This window comes from Chinchilla lanigera, unplaced genomic scaffold (assembly GCF_000276665.1).
Source record: "Chinchilla lanigera isolate Chin_1 unplaced genomic scaffold, ChiLan1.0 scaffold00090, whole genome shotgun sequence".
Lineage (NCBI taxonomy): Eukaryota > Metazoa > Chordata > Mammalia > Rodentia > Chinchillidae > Chinchilla > Chinchilla lanigera.
In genome coordinates this window covers 714,193-731,630 of record NW_004955491.1, presented here as the reverse complement: position 1 = coordinate 731,630, position 17,438 = coordinate 714,193, and the positions used below count along the sequence as shown (strand labels likewise).

Genomic DNA, 17,438 nt, shown 5'->3' with positions numbered 1-17,438 from the left:
GCGACATGAATGGAGCGGAGAAAAGAAAATGTACAAATCTGTATGTTCGAGGTTTTACAAGTACAAGTTTTCTGAGGAGACAGTTTTTTTCTTGTGATTCCTCTCTGTCATGTGAACAATCACAACATGAAAATATCCCAGCACAAGTCTATATCGGAGTATGAGTAGTATCTTCTCCCAGTAAATGTCTCCTGGTTGGTCCTTGTGTCTGTTTCTTTGCTTTTTCTCTTATAGGCTATTCAGTCTCTTGCAGTTTTGTTGATAAATTTTTAAAGCACCCAGAGGAACTAACAAAAGACGAGCTCCCAGAGGTTAGCATTCTGTTTGTCGCTCTGCAGCTACCCTCAGTTTTTACTGGTTCTAACTATGTGTTTGCAGTTCTGGGTGTCATTGGCCATGAAATGAAAGTTACACGTGAATAGAAACGTGCCACATGGTTATCTACTTTATAAACTATCATTAGCTCCTGCTCCTGGAATCTTCCACATTAAATAGAAAGTACCCTTGGGCTCTTCCTGTGATGACCTTATTAATTCCCTGCATATTTTGTGAGATCTACACTAAGATATCTCAGCAAAACTGTTGACATCCTTATTGCAGCTAAGATTTCAGAGATGTGAACAGAAATTCAAATGCCTGTATGTTTGGTGGTTTTCAAATGCAAAACATAGGGTTTGCTTTCATCTTTTAGTTAAGTTATAGTTATTTGCAAAGGAGAAAAATAATACAAAACAAAGTGACAGAGAATTCTTACACTTTTACAGGAGTCTATATGAGCATTGTTCTAGTTGGGAATTATGGTATAGGGAAAGTAATCCATGATGCTGTGATTATCATGATCTGAAGCACAGTACCCAGTATATGTGTCATACAACATCTTTATGACCTTTCACTAAGTTATAAGTTCATTCCTTATTAAGGTTATTAGATCTGATCAAATAACCACAATTGGAGGAGCAAACTGTGTGGGATTGATTTTTGTCTCTCCTTTACTGTACAGTACTGCCTTCGACTTCAAAGAGTTGTCTTAGCTCAGAATGGAGGACAGAGAAGGAACCCGTGTGATGATTCATGGGACGAGATGGAAGTAAATGATTAGCTCATGTGCCTCTAGTCTTTAGTAATGGCATAAATCCTGCGGGAAGTTCTTTAATGTCAGGCTGTATGGCTGCTGTGTCTAACCACACAGAGACAAGCATATATTATTAATTGAGAAATCTAGGGACTGAACCAAAATTCCTCCATTAAAGATGTCACGTAGACTTTAAGGTGCAAGAAGAAAGCATAAAACTGCTCTTAACAAAAACAAAAAAAAAACATTAAATCTGCATATTTATGAACACAAAGACCATTCACATATGGCAAACACCTTTGTGGAATGAGAGAAAAATTATTAATTGATTATAAGCGAAGATTTATCTGTGCCTTCTCCAGCCTGCAAACCAGTTTATTCCCAGATTGAAAATTTTAAGGTCTGTTGATTCTTAAAAATATGAGGAAGGCAATGAATACATAGCAAGGGTGGGTAAGAAAGCTTACTACGGTCTTTTAAGTCAGTGATTTTGTAACAGCCTTTCCTCTCCCCGGGAAAATAAACGTGAACATGTATATGTGCTGTTTCCTTTGCATTATAGGATACAAGTTGAAGACTTCTCTCAGGGAGTTAATAGCCACCAGTTGAAAAAAATTTTTTTTTTGTCCTTCTTTCCTAACATTAGCAGGGACAACAAGCATACCAAAGTTTGATTGCCTTTTTCCTATGCTGTCGGCTCCCAGTTCCCAGGAAGTTAGAGGTTCACAGGAGGAAGCCTTTCCGATAGTGTGGTATTTTCTGGTGGCCGCTCTGGACTACAGCATTCCAGCTGCAAACTGGACCAGGATCCCCTTTCGTAACAAGTGCTTATTGCTTTGCTGGTGAAACCAAAATTAACTCTAAGAAAATCAGAACTTCTGCCAATTCCTCTGTCCTCAACTGGTTTAATCACATAAGAGGCTTCCATTATTTCAGAAGCATTCGAAGCGTCCTACCTTCGGTTGTTTGTATTATATGTAGGATTTCTGTCTGTAGAGATGATTATTTCTGCAATGGAGCATGGTAAGGAGAAACCAAACTCGAGTTTCTGTGGCAAGCTATTGCACCGAAGTTGGTTCACAGAAGACTTCACAGAAAGCAATAAATGCAGCTCGTGCCTTACAATAAAAACTATTTGGAGAGGTAATGACAGAATGCACGGTAACGGCTGCAGAGGAGCAGCTGCATGTCGTCTGGGTGTGGTGTGACACCGTTCATCTAGTGCAAGTTTCAAACCCACCAGCTCATGCACTCGGCCCCACGCCAGCAGTGAGAAGCAAAGCAATCGCTGTGAGACGCATTTAAAATAACAGACTTTCTTCAGAGCGTTTTTAGGCTTGTGGAAAACCGAACATATTAGACACAGTTCCGGTACCTGTCCCCCCCGTTGCAGCTTGTCCCTAATATTAACTTGCCTTCCCATGGTGCACTTGTTGCAGACGATGAGTGAATATGGATACATTGTTAACTAATTTTCACAACCGGCATGAGAGCTTACTATCTGTGGTGCACTCTGGGTTTTGAGGAATGCATGATGTCATGTATTCACCATTTTCAGTGTCACGCAAAATGCTTTCACTTCCCTGAACACGTTCTTTATTCATCACCTGCAACAAGTGCACCATGGGAAGGCAAGTTAATATTAGGGACAAGCTGCAATGGGGGGGACAGGTACAGGAACTGTGTCTACTATGCTCAGTTTAAACACATAGATCCCTGTTTGCTTGGCCCATAATTGGATGTCTGATGCCACCCGGCGTCTCCCTGATAGACTTGAGGCATAGCCGCCTGGCGTCTCCCTGATAGACTTGAGGCACGTGCTCCCTTGGCCTGCAGACCCCTCCTCCCTTGTCTCTTCACAGTGCTGAAGCTTGTTCATCCTCCAGTCCCCAGCACAAACTTTGCTCTTCAGGGAGCACCCTGCCTACTCACTGCCCCAGTTCCCAGCTGCAGTGAGCTCTCTGACATGTAGTATTTCCTTTGCCGTCCATGCACACATCAGTTTTATGAAGTACAGTTATGTCTCTAACACTAGTGTGAAGCTTCGCATATGAGCAAGTTATGGCTGGGTGAAGAGAAGGGCAGTTTCACATCTGCTTTCCACAGCAGTTTATGGACATTATTATTATCCCTCTCGCAGTCCGTCATGCTTTTAATCCACCCGGTTTCTCTGTGTGCATTTAGTCCACTGCTTCCTGTATCTATGCCTGTTGCCTGTCTTCTCCCAGTGATGGCCACCAAGTTTAAAATGTATTTTATGTTTCCTTTAAAAATTCCCTGGTGTTGGATTGTATTTAGGCCCTTTTAACTACATTCATGACTGTCTGATTCATTGTTCAAATAAAAACAGAAAACATATTCTGCGACTGTGTGTAGGAATTGTAGAGTTGGTAAGGATCTGAATGAGTGTGTGTTAAAATTCAGGGACTGATATGCAATGTTGTTTTCCTAGTAGTAAAAGCAATTCTTTGACAAAAGACACAGCAAGTCCACTTCCACTCTGAGACTTTATATAGAGCACAATAAACCTGCATTTGTAACCTACAACGTAGAGTACAGAGATATAGTAGAAACAGTAAAGTGACTACCAAAGGAGACCTAGTTATTTCATTCTGGTTGTATATCATATTGTGAATAGATAAGGCACTATGAATTAAGAAAAATACCTTTCCACTATTGTTGCATGTATGTGTGCCTTGGCATTTTCCCATAGGACTTGAGTTATCTTTCTATAAAGACTATATTCCCCAGTAATAATGGAAAGAATAGATAGATGTTTATTACTTTGAGGAAGCAGGAGGGTATCCAAATATCTTATTTTAAAAGCAAATATTGTCACCTTGATTGAGCATTCCATTAAATTTTAACATTCCCATAATCTGGAAAATTGAAAAGATAATAAATTTTATGTTTTTATGATCAGAATGGAAGAAACATACCATTTCTCATGGAACATAGAAGTATTTCCTGGTAGAGGTACATTTTTCCTGAGCCTTCCCTATGGAGGAAGGGTTGACTTTGACATCTAGAAACCCAATGTTTAGTTAAGCAGAGGTTTTTACTTGGGAAACAGTTCTTTCTGTGCACTCAAACAAGTGTTTCTAGTGATCCTAGAATGCTGACCACATAGCGCTACATCCTCAGCATGGATTTGACAGGAACAGGTAGGAGCACTCTCTACCTGTGTGGTAGAGATGTTTAATGTCTGTGAGCTTCTGTTTTCTCACGTGTAAGATTAATAACGAACAGTAAGGGGCTGGGGATTTAGCTCAGCGGCAAAGCACCTGCCTGGCAAGCACAAGGTCGTGAGTTCGGTTCCCGGTACCGGAGAAAAACCCAAAAAAATAAATAAATAACGAACAGTAAGCTACCTTGAAACATTACTGTGAGGATCAAGTCAAGTGAAAGATTGTAGGATTATTCAGCACATACTAAGTAAATGTATTGTTAAGATTAAGAGAAACCGTAGAAGGTCCTCGGCCAGCACCCAGGACACGTTACCACGTGTTCTGGCCAGAGTAACACCCTTCCCTTTCTCTTCCCTTCCTGAATGGCCATTCCTTCTTCACTTCAGGGAAAGCACAAACTGCACGTAGACACTGGATTGGAAGGAGATTGGTGTGGCCTGGTTCCTGTTGGACAGCCTTGCAGTCAGGTGACGACGACAGGCCTGAAGTGGAACCTCAGTGAGTAGACCCTTCCACGAAGGGAGGTTTCGTTATTTTCTTTATTTTTGTAATGTCTCCTTGGCTTAGACTAGAAGTGGAATCACTGGATCATGTGGTAGCACATGTTTAATCTGTGGAAGGCGCTGTCAGACTACTTTCCGTGGTGCCTACACCATTTTACAATCCCACCGGTAACATGAGTACCCCAGTTTCTCTACAACCTCGCACCCCCTTGTTTTGTTTTATTTTGTTTTCCCTGCAGCCATCACAGTGGGTGTGAAGGTGGTATCTTGCTATGATTTTGTTTAGTCTTCTCGTGATGACTAATGATGTTAAGCATCTTGTTCTTGTGGGAATTTGCGTATCTTCATTAGAGAAATTTCTATTCAGGTCTTGTGCTCATGTAGTAATTAGCTTCTCCTGTTTTAACAGTCCTTCGGATGCTCTACATGTATATCCTTTATCAGATATATGACTTGCAAATATTTTCTCAGTGTTCTCAGCTTAATTTTAATTTTCTGAAATTAAATTAACTAAATAAGTTCATTCTAATGAAGTCTAGCCTTTCCTGTATCGAACGTTCTTTTGCTGTCCTATCAGGAACTCTGTCCAACTTTCTTCATGACTTTGCATACCTGAATCCTATTTCACATTTTAGAAGTAGATGCTCTGATGTTGCTATTTTCATTCTGTGAAACCCTTGAGAATCCACAGATAAGCTAATCTTATTAAATTTTAAAATGTTTTCCAACAGTTATGTATTGTATTAGATTATAGTTTTTTAAAAAACTGATTTGAAAGGAACAGAGAGTGAAAAGGATCTGTTTATGAATTAAATGTTCATCCAAAAAAAAATCCACTAGGCATTATGAAGTGAGTCAACTCTAGTATAAGAAAAACAGTAGCTTGATCAAAGACCTCCGAGTCAATGCCAAAGGATCACGCTCTTGATTGCAATACCTATAAGGCTGTACAAATGAAATATAGAACCATGTCATTCTTTTTTAATATGTACAGCTTAGATTTCCACAAGCAAAACAAATATATTAAAGATAAAAAGATTACTTAAATCATTTCCATGAGCAACTGCTTAAACAATTAGGAAAAAACTGGAGCTGTTTTGAAGCTCATCCACCGAGCTCATCAGAACTTGAAAGGACAGAGAGAGTGGATTTCCTTGCATGCACAAAAGTCTGTGACAGGCTTTGAAGCTGTTGGCTGAAACTGACAGGAGCGCCCATTAAAAGCTTTCTGAAAACATTTCAGCCCAAACAGTTTTACTTTTTTTTTTTTTTTGGTTTTTCTCCGGTACCGGGAACCGAACTCACGACCTTGTGCTTGCCAGGCAGGCGCTTTTGCCGCTGAGCTAAATCCCTAGTCCCTATAAACAGTTTTACTTTAAAAATTCCCATTATTTGCAAGGACCCAGTCTAGACAGTGGTGGACTTAAGCCCAGTACAGTGGTGACCACCCATTCAGGGCTGCACCAGGGCAGAGGGAGCTTGAAGAAAGAGGAGGATAGCAACTGATGCCTCCTCATCTTAAAATATCAGGTTAGAGACCCTTCCTCTGGGCTCTTAGGAGAATCCTGGCATCCTGTTTTCCGCAGCAATATGCACATACTAATTCTGGTGAGGAAATGTTTCCCTGAAGGGGCTTTGGCATGATAGGAGCAGGGCTCTTAAGCTTCCTATACGTGGCAATGTTTTGATCCAGCCTAAATGCATTATGTTAGCACCTCTTTGTACACTACTGATTGCTTAGACTTTTGATATAATCGTTTTTTCTCTCTATCTTTATGAAAACCAGTAAAAAGCAACTTCATGTTATCAAAAAATATGCTTTCTTCAAGTTTTATTACAGCAAAGGCAATGCCATTAATCCCCCTCAAAATACTTTCTCTCTCTTTGAACACGCTTACCTCATTCTTGTTGACACTTTCAGACAGAGATCTGCAATTCCTCTTTCAACTGTGGTTGTGTGGATGCTGTGAAATGATTTAGTGTGTTTACCTTTCATGCTGATTTTGACTTTTGGAAAGAGCCAAAAGTCTCATGGAGACAGAACTAGTGGGAAAGGTGGATGAGGGTTGTTACAAGCTTGGCTTTCCGTTGGATGGCACTCAGCGGCAGCATTCACCGTACTGATCGCACCTTATAAAGACACTCACAAAGGAGGACACTGAGAACTGCTTCATAAATGGGATAAGTGTGTTTGAAGCAAGGGGGGGGGTGTTCTAAGGGAAATTCATGGCATTGTCTTTTAAGCTAATACTTTTTTAAAAAAAGAATTTCAATGTTCACTGTATATTTTGACACACTAGATATATCTCATCTCTCAGGAGTGAAACATTCCATTTATGATTGAAGCTACCTATATTTTCAGTGCTTTATTTCCTAATAATATGCTATGAGCATTCATTGATTTGTGTCTCATTCAAGAGGTTCACAAGGGTATAAACACTTGGGAGCCAATTGCTGCTTCATACATAACCACATCGTCCTCTTTACTAAATATGCCATATTACCCTGCACACAGGTATGCCATGGTGCCCTCAACCATAATGAGACCAGGGCTCCCCGCTCCACATCCTGACCTATTCCTGACTTAATCTTCTCTGCCCGTCTGAGGGTAAATGATAATTCTCTGTGGTCACTGTCGTTTTGTGGTTCTTGGTCATGGCACTCTACTTCTGTGGATTGCTACTTTCTTTCGATTTTCTCCTTGGGGCTATTGATTCTTACAAATCTTTAAAAATTGATTACCTTTTGCCAGGCAATACTTTGTCAGTAGTGTTCAATTTCTTTATGATGTTTTTATGTGAACAGAGGTTATTGAGTTAACCTGAGCTAAATGTGTCAGTCTCATTCTTTGAAGATTCTTAACTTTTCTGTCTTAAATCATTCTTCCATTCCCCGTGGTCATAAAGATATTCTCACTTTAGTTTCAAGTTTCATTTTCAGGCCTTTGCTTTATCCACCATTTATTTTTGTGTATAATATGAGGAAACATTGTATTTATGATATCCTTCTTTTGTTTCTGATACTTAATTTTTCTAGCATTGTCTTAGTTATTTTTCTCTCCTTGCTGAGACAAAATACCCAATGCCCAAAATTAAGGAAGGAAAGGTTTATTTAGTTCACAGTTTGTGGAGGTTTCAGTCTGTAATCAGCTGGTTCCAAGGCAGGGTGGCACATGGCAAAGAGGAACTGTTCATGGCTTCATGGCAGGAGAAAACAGCAAAAACAAGAGAAAAAGGGGTAGGAGCAGCTAGAGCAAGCCTCTTCTCCTCCCTTATATTATATGTAGGCTACCCGCCCCAGGGCAGGTGTAGCACTCACACTCATAATCCCAGCATCAGACCATGAATCAGTCACAAACTCTAGAACCAGCCCCCATAACTGCATGAGGCTTTGGGGGGACATCCAGACAGAAACTATAACATTCCACCCCTGGCCCCCTGCAGGGACTCATGTGCATACCTTTCTGAAAAAAGCATTTTAGTCCATATCTAACTAAGAGTTGCCAAAGTCCTAACAGTTTCAGAATTGCAGAAAAGTCCAAGTCCCAAGTCTTCTCCAAGATGTAAAGCAAACTCTTAGCTGTGAGCCCCTGTACAAATGAAAAGAAAATTAAACACTTCCGGGGCTGGGGATTTAGCTCAGTAGCAAAGCGCCTGCCTGGCAAGCGCAAGGTCATGAGTTCGGTTCCTGGTACCAGAGAAAAACCAAAAAAAAAAAAGAAAGAAAATTAAACACTTCCAACATTCAGGGGCACAAGATAGACATTTCCATTCCAAAAGTTACAAATCGGCATACAAAGGAATGGGACCAAAGTAAGTCCAAAACCCGGCAGGGCAAACATTAAGTCCTGTAGTTTCATGTGCAGCATCCATTGCAACCTGTGGCAAGTTGTGAGCTCCAAAAGGCTTGAGTAGCTCCACCCCTAAGGCACTGCTGGTGGTGGTAGCTCCCGTGGCTTCTCTACTGGGCCCACTTCACTCACTCTTTGTAGGTTTCTTCAAATGATCCACGTTCCTGGCTTATTCAAACTTCTAGAGTTGCCACTGAACTTTTGGCTTCACTCTCACAGCTTCACATATTGCCTTCTCAGGAACACGCTGCCTGGCCTCCCACACTGCCTTCTGAAATCTGGGTGGAAGACTTTTTAATCTCACAGCTCTTGCATTCTGCATGCGCCTAAAACCAGTGCCATGTGGCTGCTGCCACAGTCTGCTGCCATCTGGAGCAATAGCCAAGCTTCCCTCTCTCTTGGCTGTAGAAGTTGAATGCCTGCATTGCTGGGCACTCTCAATCCAATTCTGAGGAGCAAATTCGCTGTGCTGCCACCATTCTGGAACATGGTGCTCTGCGGGTTTGTCTTCAAAGGAAAGTCTTTCATTTTTGCAGTTTTGAGGCTGCAAAGGGTGGAGACTAGCTGTTTCTTGTGATGCCCTCAGGCCATCTTTTATATTTTCCTCTTCCTTTTCAGCAGTGAAGATCTCCTCAGCTCTGTCTAAGTCCACTGCTTATTGGAGCTTCCTTTCTGGCCAAACTCATGTTTTAAATGAGCCTGCTGGGCTCTTCGTGCTTGATTCACAATGTGAATGTGGCTAAAAGCCCCCAATAACAGCCATGCCACTGCCTCAACATTAGACTACCTTGCCATTTCTTCTGTCACATTAGTGCTCCACCCTTAATCTCAGTCTCAGGCAGATAAACTTTCTGCGAAACCATAACACACATCATCTGGAGTCCAACAGCGAATGCAGTCCTTCTTCCCAGCAAAAACTTTCCAAGGATGGTCTTTACTGGCAGGATTTCATCTGCTCTCTGGTCTTCTGAGCTCTGACCAGAATCTCCTGTACAAAATAGCCTTCTATTCCAGCTCTTCTCTTTCAGGTGATATCCCTGAACCTTCCCAAACTCTTCCCACAAGCCATTCCCAAAGGCACTTGAACCACATGGTCAGATACAGTCATAGCAACAACCCCACTTCTCTGGAACCAAATTCTGTCTTGGTTGCTTTTATCTCATTGCTGGAACAAAATACCAGACATCCAGAATAAAAGAAGGAAACGTTTACTTAACTCACAGTTTGTGGAGATTTCAATCCATAATTAGCTGGTTCCAAGGCAAGGTGGCATATGGCAGAAGGTAACTGTTCATGGCTTCACGGCAGTAGAAAACAGCAAAAGCAACAATAGCAACAGGAGTAGGAGCAGCTAGAGCAAGCCTCTTTCCCTCCCTTATATTGTATGCAGGCTACCTGCACCAGGGCAGGTGTAGCACTCACACCCATAATCCCAGCCTTGGACCATGAATCAATCAAAAGCTCTAGAACCTACCCCCATGACTGCATGAGGCTTTGGGAGACATCTAGACACTAATGATAACAAGCATCATTTTCATGCTTTTTCCAATGATTTGTCATATACCAAAACACTTTGATAGGCTTGAGTATGTTTTGGGACCTCTGTTTTGTTCCCTGAGTTTGCATATTCCCTACCTTAATTATGAAAGTTTTATAATAAATAATGAAATTTGAGAAACTGAATACTCAAACTTTGTTCTTCAAAATTTCCATGTATATTCCTGGCCTCTTGTTAGTCCTCATAAATTTTATTGTCAACTTAAGTGTCACAATTCCATCAAAACTTTTATTGGAGTTACAATTTTATTCTTTATAAAAATACAATAATAGACACATTTGGATTTCTACATATAATCATACTTCTGTTAATATCAAATTTTCTTCTGCATAGTATAACAAATAGAAGTGACTGAGATGGTAGCTTTAAAAAAGCATTCTTAATTGGTGTCTACGTGTAGCAAAGTATGGAAGTAAGGAGTTACAGAGCTAGGTTTCCTTGATATCCTCCAACTTTGTCTCATAAGATGTCATTGTTTCTCTTCATAAAATGTAATATTCAGTATAATTTTTTATAATTTTATTATTTTAAAGAGAAAATAACAACAAAGACAAAAACAAAACAATACAAAAACAATAAAAATGATATAGAATTTCATAACAAGATGATGGGAATTAACAATGGTTATTGTATTACATTTTGTTATCTTCATCAAAATTGCTCAGATTACCACATGAAGGAATGTAAGATTAATCAAACAATCTTTTAAAAGAAAACTGAGGGTTTTATTTGCAACTTTTAAAAAACCAAGAGTGGATACGTTGGACCTTAATATAACCCAGGATCAGTAAAAGTGTTGTAAATACTGAAAAACATTTTGAATGTTTTTCCTCTTGTTACTAATTCATGAAAATAAAGTGACTGTGATGAATTCAGATTTCAGTAGTCAGTACTGTATATATCAGCCCATGTGATGGGGGCTCCCTCTCCTTCTCATTTTGTATTGTGTGCAATTAGGAAACAGAGTCGTGAGAGTAACTTTCATGATTAAAAAAGAAAAAAACATGTTTGTTGCAAATCCAGCCATTGTGTCCCCAGTGAGCTTCATGAGTCAGGCAAGGGAAGAAGGTAGAGGTGGAGCTGTCCATACAACAGGAATATAAGCCATCAATTTCCCAGTATCTCTAGCAATTCCCAGAATATCTTTTAAATATCAGAAGCTGAGATGTGTTATGCTTTGCGTCTAAAAGGTAAGTCTCCTGTGTGCATAGATGGGGCTCTTTGAAGGTTATTGGCTCCTAAGGGCACTATTCTCATCAGTGGATTCATCCATGAAGGCGTTCATAGCTGAGTGTCCTGTTAGGAAGTGGTGCCTGGTGGGAAAGGTAATCACTGGGAGTGTGACTTAAAAGAGTGTATTAACTACCCCAGCTCTGCTTTGTCTGTCTCCCTCCCTCTCTGTCTATCTCTGTCTCTATCTCCATCTCCCCCTCCCCCTCCCCCTCCCCCTCCTCCTCCTCCTCCTCCTCCTCCTCCTCCTTCTTCTTCTTCTTCTTCTTCTTCTTCTTCCCCTCCCCCTTCTTCCCTCCTCCCCCCTGTTTCCTTGATGCCATGAGCCAACAGCTTTCCTCTGTCAGACCCTTCCACCCTGCCATTTCTGCTTGGAGCAGCCAACCATGGACTGAACTTGTAGGAGTCTTTCTTAAAAATGCTAGAATGCGCACATGCTGTAATAATATATTTGGTGGAATATGATATGATATTTATTTACTGTATTCTAGTTTCTTTGTATCTTTCATTTACTGCTGTTGTTTTAGTGTTTTCTTTATTCTTTATTCATGATAGCACCTTTCTTCCCTGTGTTTTTTATATTTGGTTATCTTTTGATAGTTCAGATTTTATCTGGGAAAACACTTAGAATGCTAGGATGAAGATGTCCGTATAGATCAGATTTTAAGTTGGCTTCTGCTAAATTATCTGAGGTGTAGCAATGCTAGGTTACTTTACTGTCTAGGCATTAAAGTTTCCTTGAAGGTGCTGCTAGTATAAATTCAAACCACAAAGAGTTTAAGTGTCTTTTTTGTTTGTTTGTTTTTGCATCTACCAAAGCCGAAGCAAAGAGAGGAACATTTTCTGAGTTTGAAACTTTTCTAGCAAACCAGTTATTCCCTGTTTGCTGCATTTTGAATGTTTCTGTCCTCCACATCTATCTGCTGAAATTTAATCACCACTCACCTCGTAGTGTTAGGAGGTGGCGCCTTTTGGAAATGATTAGATCTCAAAAGTAGAACTTTCATGAGTGGTATTACAGCTCCTACCAGTGAGGCCCTGAGAGAGACTCCTTGCCCCTTCCACCATGTGAGGAAACTGTGAGAAGGTACCACTTATGAACCCAAAGGTGGATCCTCACCAGACATCAAAACTGCCTGCAGATTGACCTTGGACTTCCCCACCTGCAGAACTTCGGGAAATAAGTTTCTGTTGTGTATAAGCTTCCTAGTGTATAGGATTGTACTATAGCATCCTTACCAGACTAACACACAGCTCTACCCTTCTATGAAGATGGAGCCTGGAATCTGTACAGATACTCCTACCTTATCAAAGTCCAGTGCCTTGATTTTTCTTCTAATTTATCTGAAAAGAAAGAAGCTAACATACTCCATGCAGCTGTCTTGTTTTCCAAATGTTTCTTCATTTGACCACTGGAGCATTTGTTTGGTTGTAAGTTTACCATATTCATTAGAATTTGTGATACTTTACCAATAGTGTCTAGAGTCTGGTGGGAGGAAAATTTCAGAACCTGTGGCCTACTATACTGGCAGTATAGAAAAACTCGGCATCTCCTTAAATGTTCTGGGTTCAGTGAATAAGACAGGTGTGGCTACAGGATTCCTCTTGGTGGGAAAAGCTAACAGCAAATCTCTGATGACACTTTTCATAAGCTACAGTTGTACTCTGAACCAACGCTAGTCAAACTTAGCCTCATAGAAATATAAGTAGAAAGTGCTGTACTGTGAGCATCCCAAGATTGATATTTTCAGTTTTGGAGAAATCTGAATTTCAGATTTATTTTTAAAGTTGCAAATAAAGCCAAGTCGTACCATGATCAGGAGCCCTGAAACGATTTCTTGCATTTTTTTAGAACCAGCTCACAGGCTTCTGTCTCCTTGCAGCTTTCTTAACTCCACCATCTTCAGCTGTGTGCTGTGCTACATGAGTTTCTAGGACATAGATTCTTTTAAGAATTTACTAAAACTATTCAGTCTTTTAAAATGTCTTCTCTGCTACTTTCTTTAATTTATGAATTTATGTCAGTGGCTGTTAATAGCTCAGTTGGATTTCCTTCATGAATTTAGCAGAAGTACAGAGGTTGATGCCTCACATAATTCCTGTACAATTGAGTTTTTGTTTCATGTAAACTATCACACAATTTTTTTAATTTGTAAACACAATTGATCATAAGTGGGAATGCATTCTAAGTCTGTGATGTTTCTGGAAGTTCTTGACTTTTGAAAAATGAACAATTATAATATCGTTTGTATGCCATCTTGTATTTTATTTTTATAAAGCCTGTTAAATTTTATAATACGTCTATGAAACAGACAGGGTTTTCAACATTTTTCAGATAAAAAATAATAGTTCATAGATCTAAATTGATAAATTGCCCAAATTTACATAATTGGGGATTGAAGTACTAAAAGCTTAAAGTCAAGTGTTCAATGCTGTTTACCCTTGTTTCCAATTAGAAAATGAAAGATAGTCATATAAAATGAGTTGATGTTAAAAAAAAATTTGCTACAGTGAATTTGAAACAAAGGGGATTAAACAAGAAGATAATAATTGTTTGCAGGAAATAAAAGAAGACCAGAAACAGGATGATGAAAGATAGAGTGATTAGGGAGAAGGTGAAATTCTGTGGGGCACGTCACTTAACTTTTCTATGGTTTTCCTTATGTGTTAAATGGAGTTCCTTCCCATTTTCTCAAGCCACTTATTTGTAAAACTCAAACTGATACCAAAATTGTGTGCTCATTTTCCTTCTTTGTGTTTATTCAGAGAAATATTGGGGAAAAAATGGCAGAAAAGGAAATAGTCCCTTGCATTGACCTAAGTGCAAGAGTTTTGAAAGAAAAACATAAAAAAAAATACAGTATGAAAAGATTTTTCATCTTTATGAAAAATAAAAGTATAGTAAGGAGTGCAGATGCTGTGGTTTTCTGAGGAGTTCTTTATGAAAACGTTTAAGTACCAATCCAAGAAGGGACCATTTCGTGCGTGTGTGAAGTTAACACTTGCACGTCATGCATTTTCAGCGAGAAATGCTCTTAATGCCCATTATATCACAAGATGACTCTGTTTCGGTTGTCATAGTTCAGATGTAGCCATTCCCTCATAGCTTGTGACCTCCTATGGGCTAGTGCCAGTACAATGGGAGGCGCTTTATATTTTCAGAGACCTTTGCTATTATTTTAATTACTGATTTTCCAGTCCAGTTCTTTAAAACACGCACACTTTGAAACTGTGATATTAGTGTTTCCTACTGATTCAAGGACACTGTCCTTTATTTCTCAAGTCTTCAGTAATAAGTGATTCATTCTGAATTGAATTAAAATGGTGTTCAAATTTTTACATAATTGGATGCTTATAGATCAAAGGTGATAATTTCTGTCCTTCCTAAGGTAGATATTAGCCGAGGTTCTCTATGGCCAAAACCATTCTCAGTTGGCAAGCCGGTAAAATGACTGTATTTCATTGCGTCTGAATGTCATTGATTGTACATCTCCTCACTCCTTCACTCACACTAAAAATATTACTAACTATAATTGAAGAAATGTGGTAGACTGATAAAATTTGGCAGATCAAATAATGGAGAAACTTAAATTATCAAACTATATGCATAAACATATTACTCTTTAACCTGTCAGGAAAACATGTAAAAGTCCTTAAAATGGACCAAGAAATTTCTGAAGAGCTTCCCTTGGATTATTAGGTGTGGTCTAGAAAACCTTCCAGAGTTATCTGATTCTATAGGAAATGTAACTTTTTCTAGTCTTTGCATAATTTGCAACTCTGTGTAGTTTGAAGATAATTGGCTGATCCTCAAGTAAGTAATTCCTGTTCATGTAAAACAAATTAACTTTTGCTATATGGATACAGATGGGTTATTACCCTGTGGAAGTGGGCAGAGTTAAGTCTACTGACCGGCACACAGCCTGCCTGGCAAGCGCAAGGTCTTGAGTTTGATATCCAGTACAAAAAATTTTTAAAAAGTCCATTAACCAGGTGTTTCAGCCTTACAGATATTCATAGATGTGTCTGTCCTGTGCCATCTCCTTTGAACTGCTTCTTATTACTTTTGTCATTAATTAATGACTTAAATAAAATATTTGGCATGTTCTTTTTAGATTTATATGAGTCATTACTTTACCCTTTAAAATTATTCTTCAACAAACCAAATTATAATCACCTATGATATTTAAAGGATCACAAGTTGTTATGGTCTTTTAAAAAATATGTACTGTATTGTGTTATAAAAAAATACCAATTTTCCTCCAGCTGTATAAGATAGGTCAGAGGCAGCCCTAGGACCAAGTGTCTGCCAGTCTCTCTTCCATATTGTACACTGGGAAAAGTCTTACAAAGATCTCTGTGTGTTGTGCTCTATCTTTAAAAAGAAAACAAAACAACAACAACAACAAAAACCGTCATGGCCATGACTGTGAGCCCTGTTAAGCTAAATGGGTCTGGCCAGCCTACTCTTCTCATACTGGGAAACTCAACTGGATGATAAAAAAAGACAGTTTCTAACAGTTTTCCTGAGATATAATTCACACAGCATGAAGTCATTTAAAATGAAAAGTTCAGTGATATTTACTGTATTCACAGGTATGTGCAGACATCTTCCATACAATTTAGAGCACATTGATCACCGTAAAAGGGAAGCACACCTCTTTCTGCAACTGGCCTCCTGTCACTTCCTCGCATCCCCTTCTCCTACCACCCTAAGTAACTGCTTCTCTAATTTCGGTTGCTGTACATTGTCCTTTTTGATGCTTTTAAATGAATTAATCCAAATACTATATGGATTTTTGTGACTGACTGCTTTCACTCAGCATGATTTTAAGGTGCAACAATTCAGATTTTATCAGTATGTCTTCCTACTATTCCTAAATATTTATCAGTATTTGTAGCCAAATAAGTACTGATAATTCTGCTATCCGTGCAGTTCACTTATACATTATAGACATTCAGATTGTCGCTACCTTTTTCTGTTATACAGTCCACCATAAACATTTATATACAGGTTATGTGTCGATATATGTTTTCATTTCTTCTGGGTATAAATCTAGGAGTGGAGTTGCTGGGTCACCGTATAACTCTATTTAATATTGAAGAACTTCCAGACTGTTTAGAAAACAAGCCTTGTACCGTTTCATATTCCCACCAGCATCATGGAGGTCCCAGCTTCTCTGTGTGCTTGCAAACACATATTTATTTGATTTTTTTATTCTAACCATTCAAATGTATGTGAAGTAGTATCTCAATGTAGTTTTCACTTATATTTTCCGGGATAACTAACAATATGCATCTTCTTTTCAAATACTTGTTAGTGCTTTGTCTCCTTTCTGGAGAGGATTCTTTGGCCATTTTTAAATTGGATTATTTGTCCTTTTATTATTGTATGACATACTCCTTTGTATATTCTGGATACAAGTCCCTTATCAGATAGGAGTTGCAAATATTTTTCCCACACTGTGAGCTCCCATTTCTCGTTCTAAATATTATTTTTTGAAGTAAAAAAAATTTTGATGAAGTCCAGATCATGGTTTTTTTTTTCCCTTTTGTCGCTTATCCTTTAGGCATCATATATAAGATTTCTTTGCCAAATCCAATGTCATAAAGATTGACTTCTATATCAATCTCTCATGTAAGTATAGCCTCAAAGGCTAAGAAAACAGATGAAATATAAAAAGGTTAGAAAAAGGAAAGATGACTAGTATGAACATGGTTCTCACCAGCAGGTGCATGAAGCTTTTGATCTGGTCTGCACAGACCTCCTGACCTCCTTTCTGGTTCCCAAGCGTCAGAACATACACTTGACTAAACTTGCGATGGACAGTGGAGAACGGAAACCAGACGGAAGGGGAAGGATGACTCTGAGGGGGACACCAAGTAAAACATCCTTTCTGCTAATAACAGGCAGCAGCCTGATGTGTGCTTAAGATAGTGAAAAAATGGAAGGTAGAAAGTTCGACTCTTGTTGCTTTTATAGCCACGTATTGTTAGAATCTCAGAAATTAGAAGGCCCTTAAAGATCGGTTTAGTG

General features: G+C 39.1%; 1 protein-coding gene across 6 annotated transcripts in view; it reads left to right on the top strand.

The window, feature by feature from the left end:
• Nucleotides 1–17,438, top strand: part of Tpk1 (thiamin pyrophosphokinase 1) — a 346,630-nt gene that overhangs the window by 236,940 nt on the left and 92,252 nt on the right. For all 6 annotated transcript variants that reach the window (XM_013504640.1, XM_005404730.2, XM_013504639.1 and 3 more), the window contains one exon: nucleotides 4,647–4,758. In XM_013504640.1, coding sequence (XP_013360094.1) covers nucleotides 4,647–4,758 — 112 coding nt within the window. The remainder of the gene's footprint in view (nucleotides 1–4,646; nucleotides 4,759–17,438) is intronic.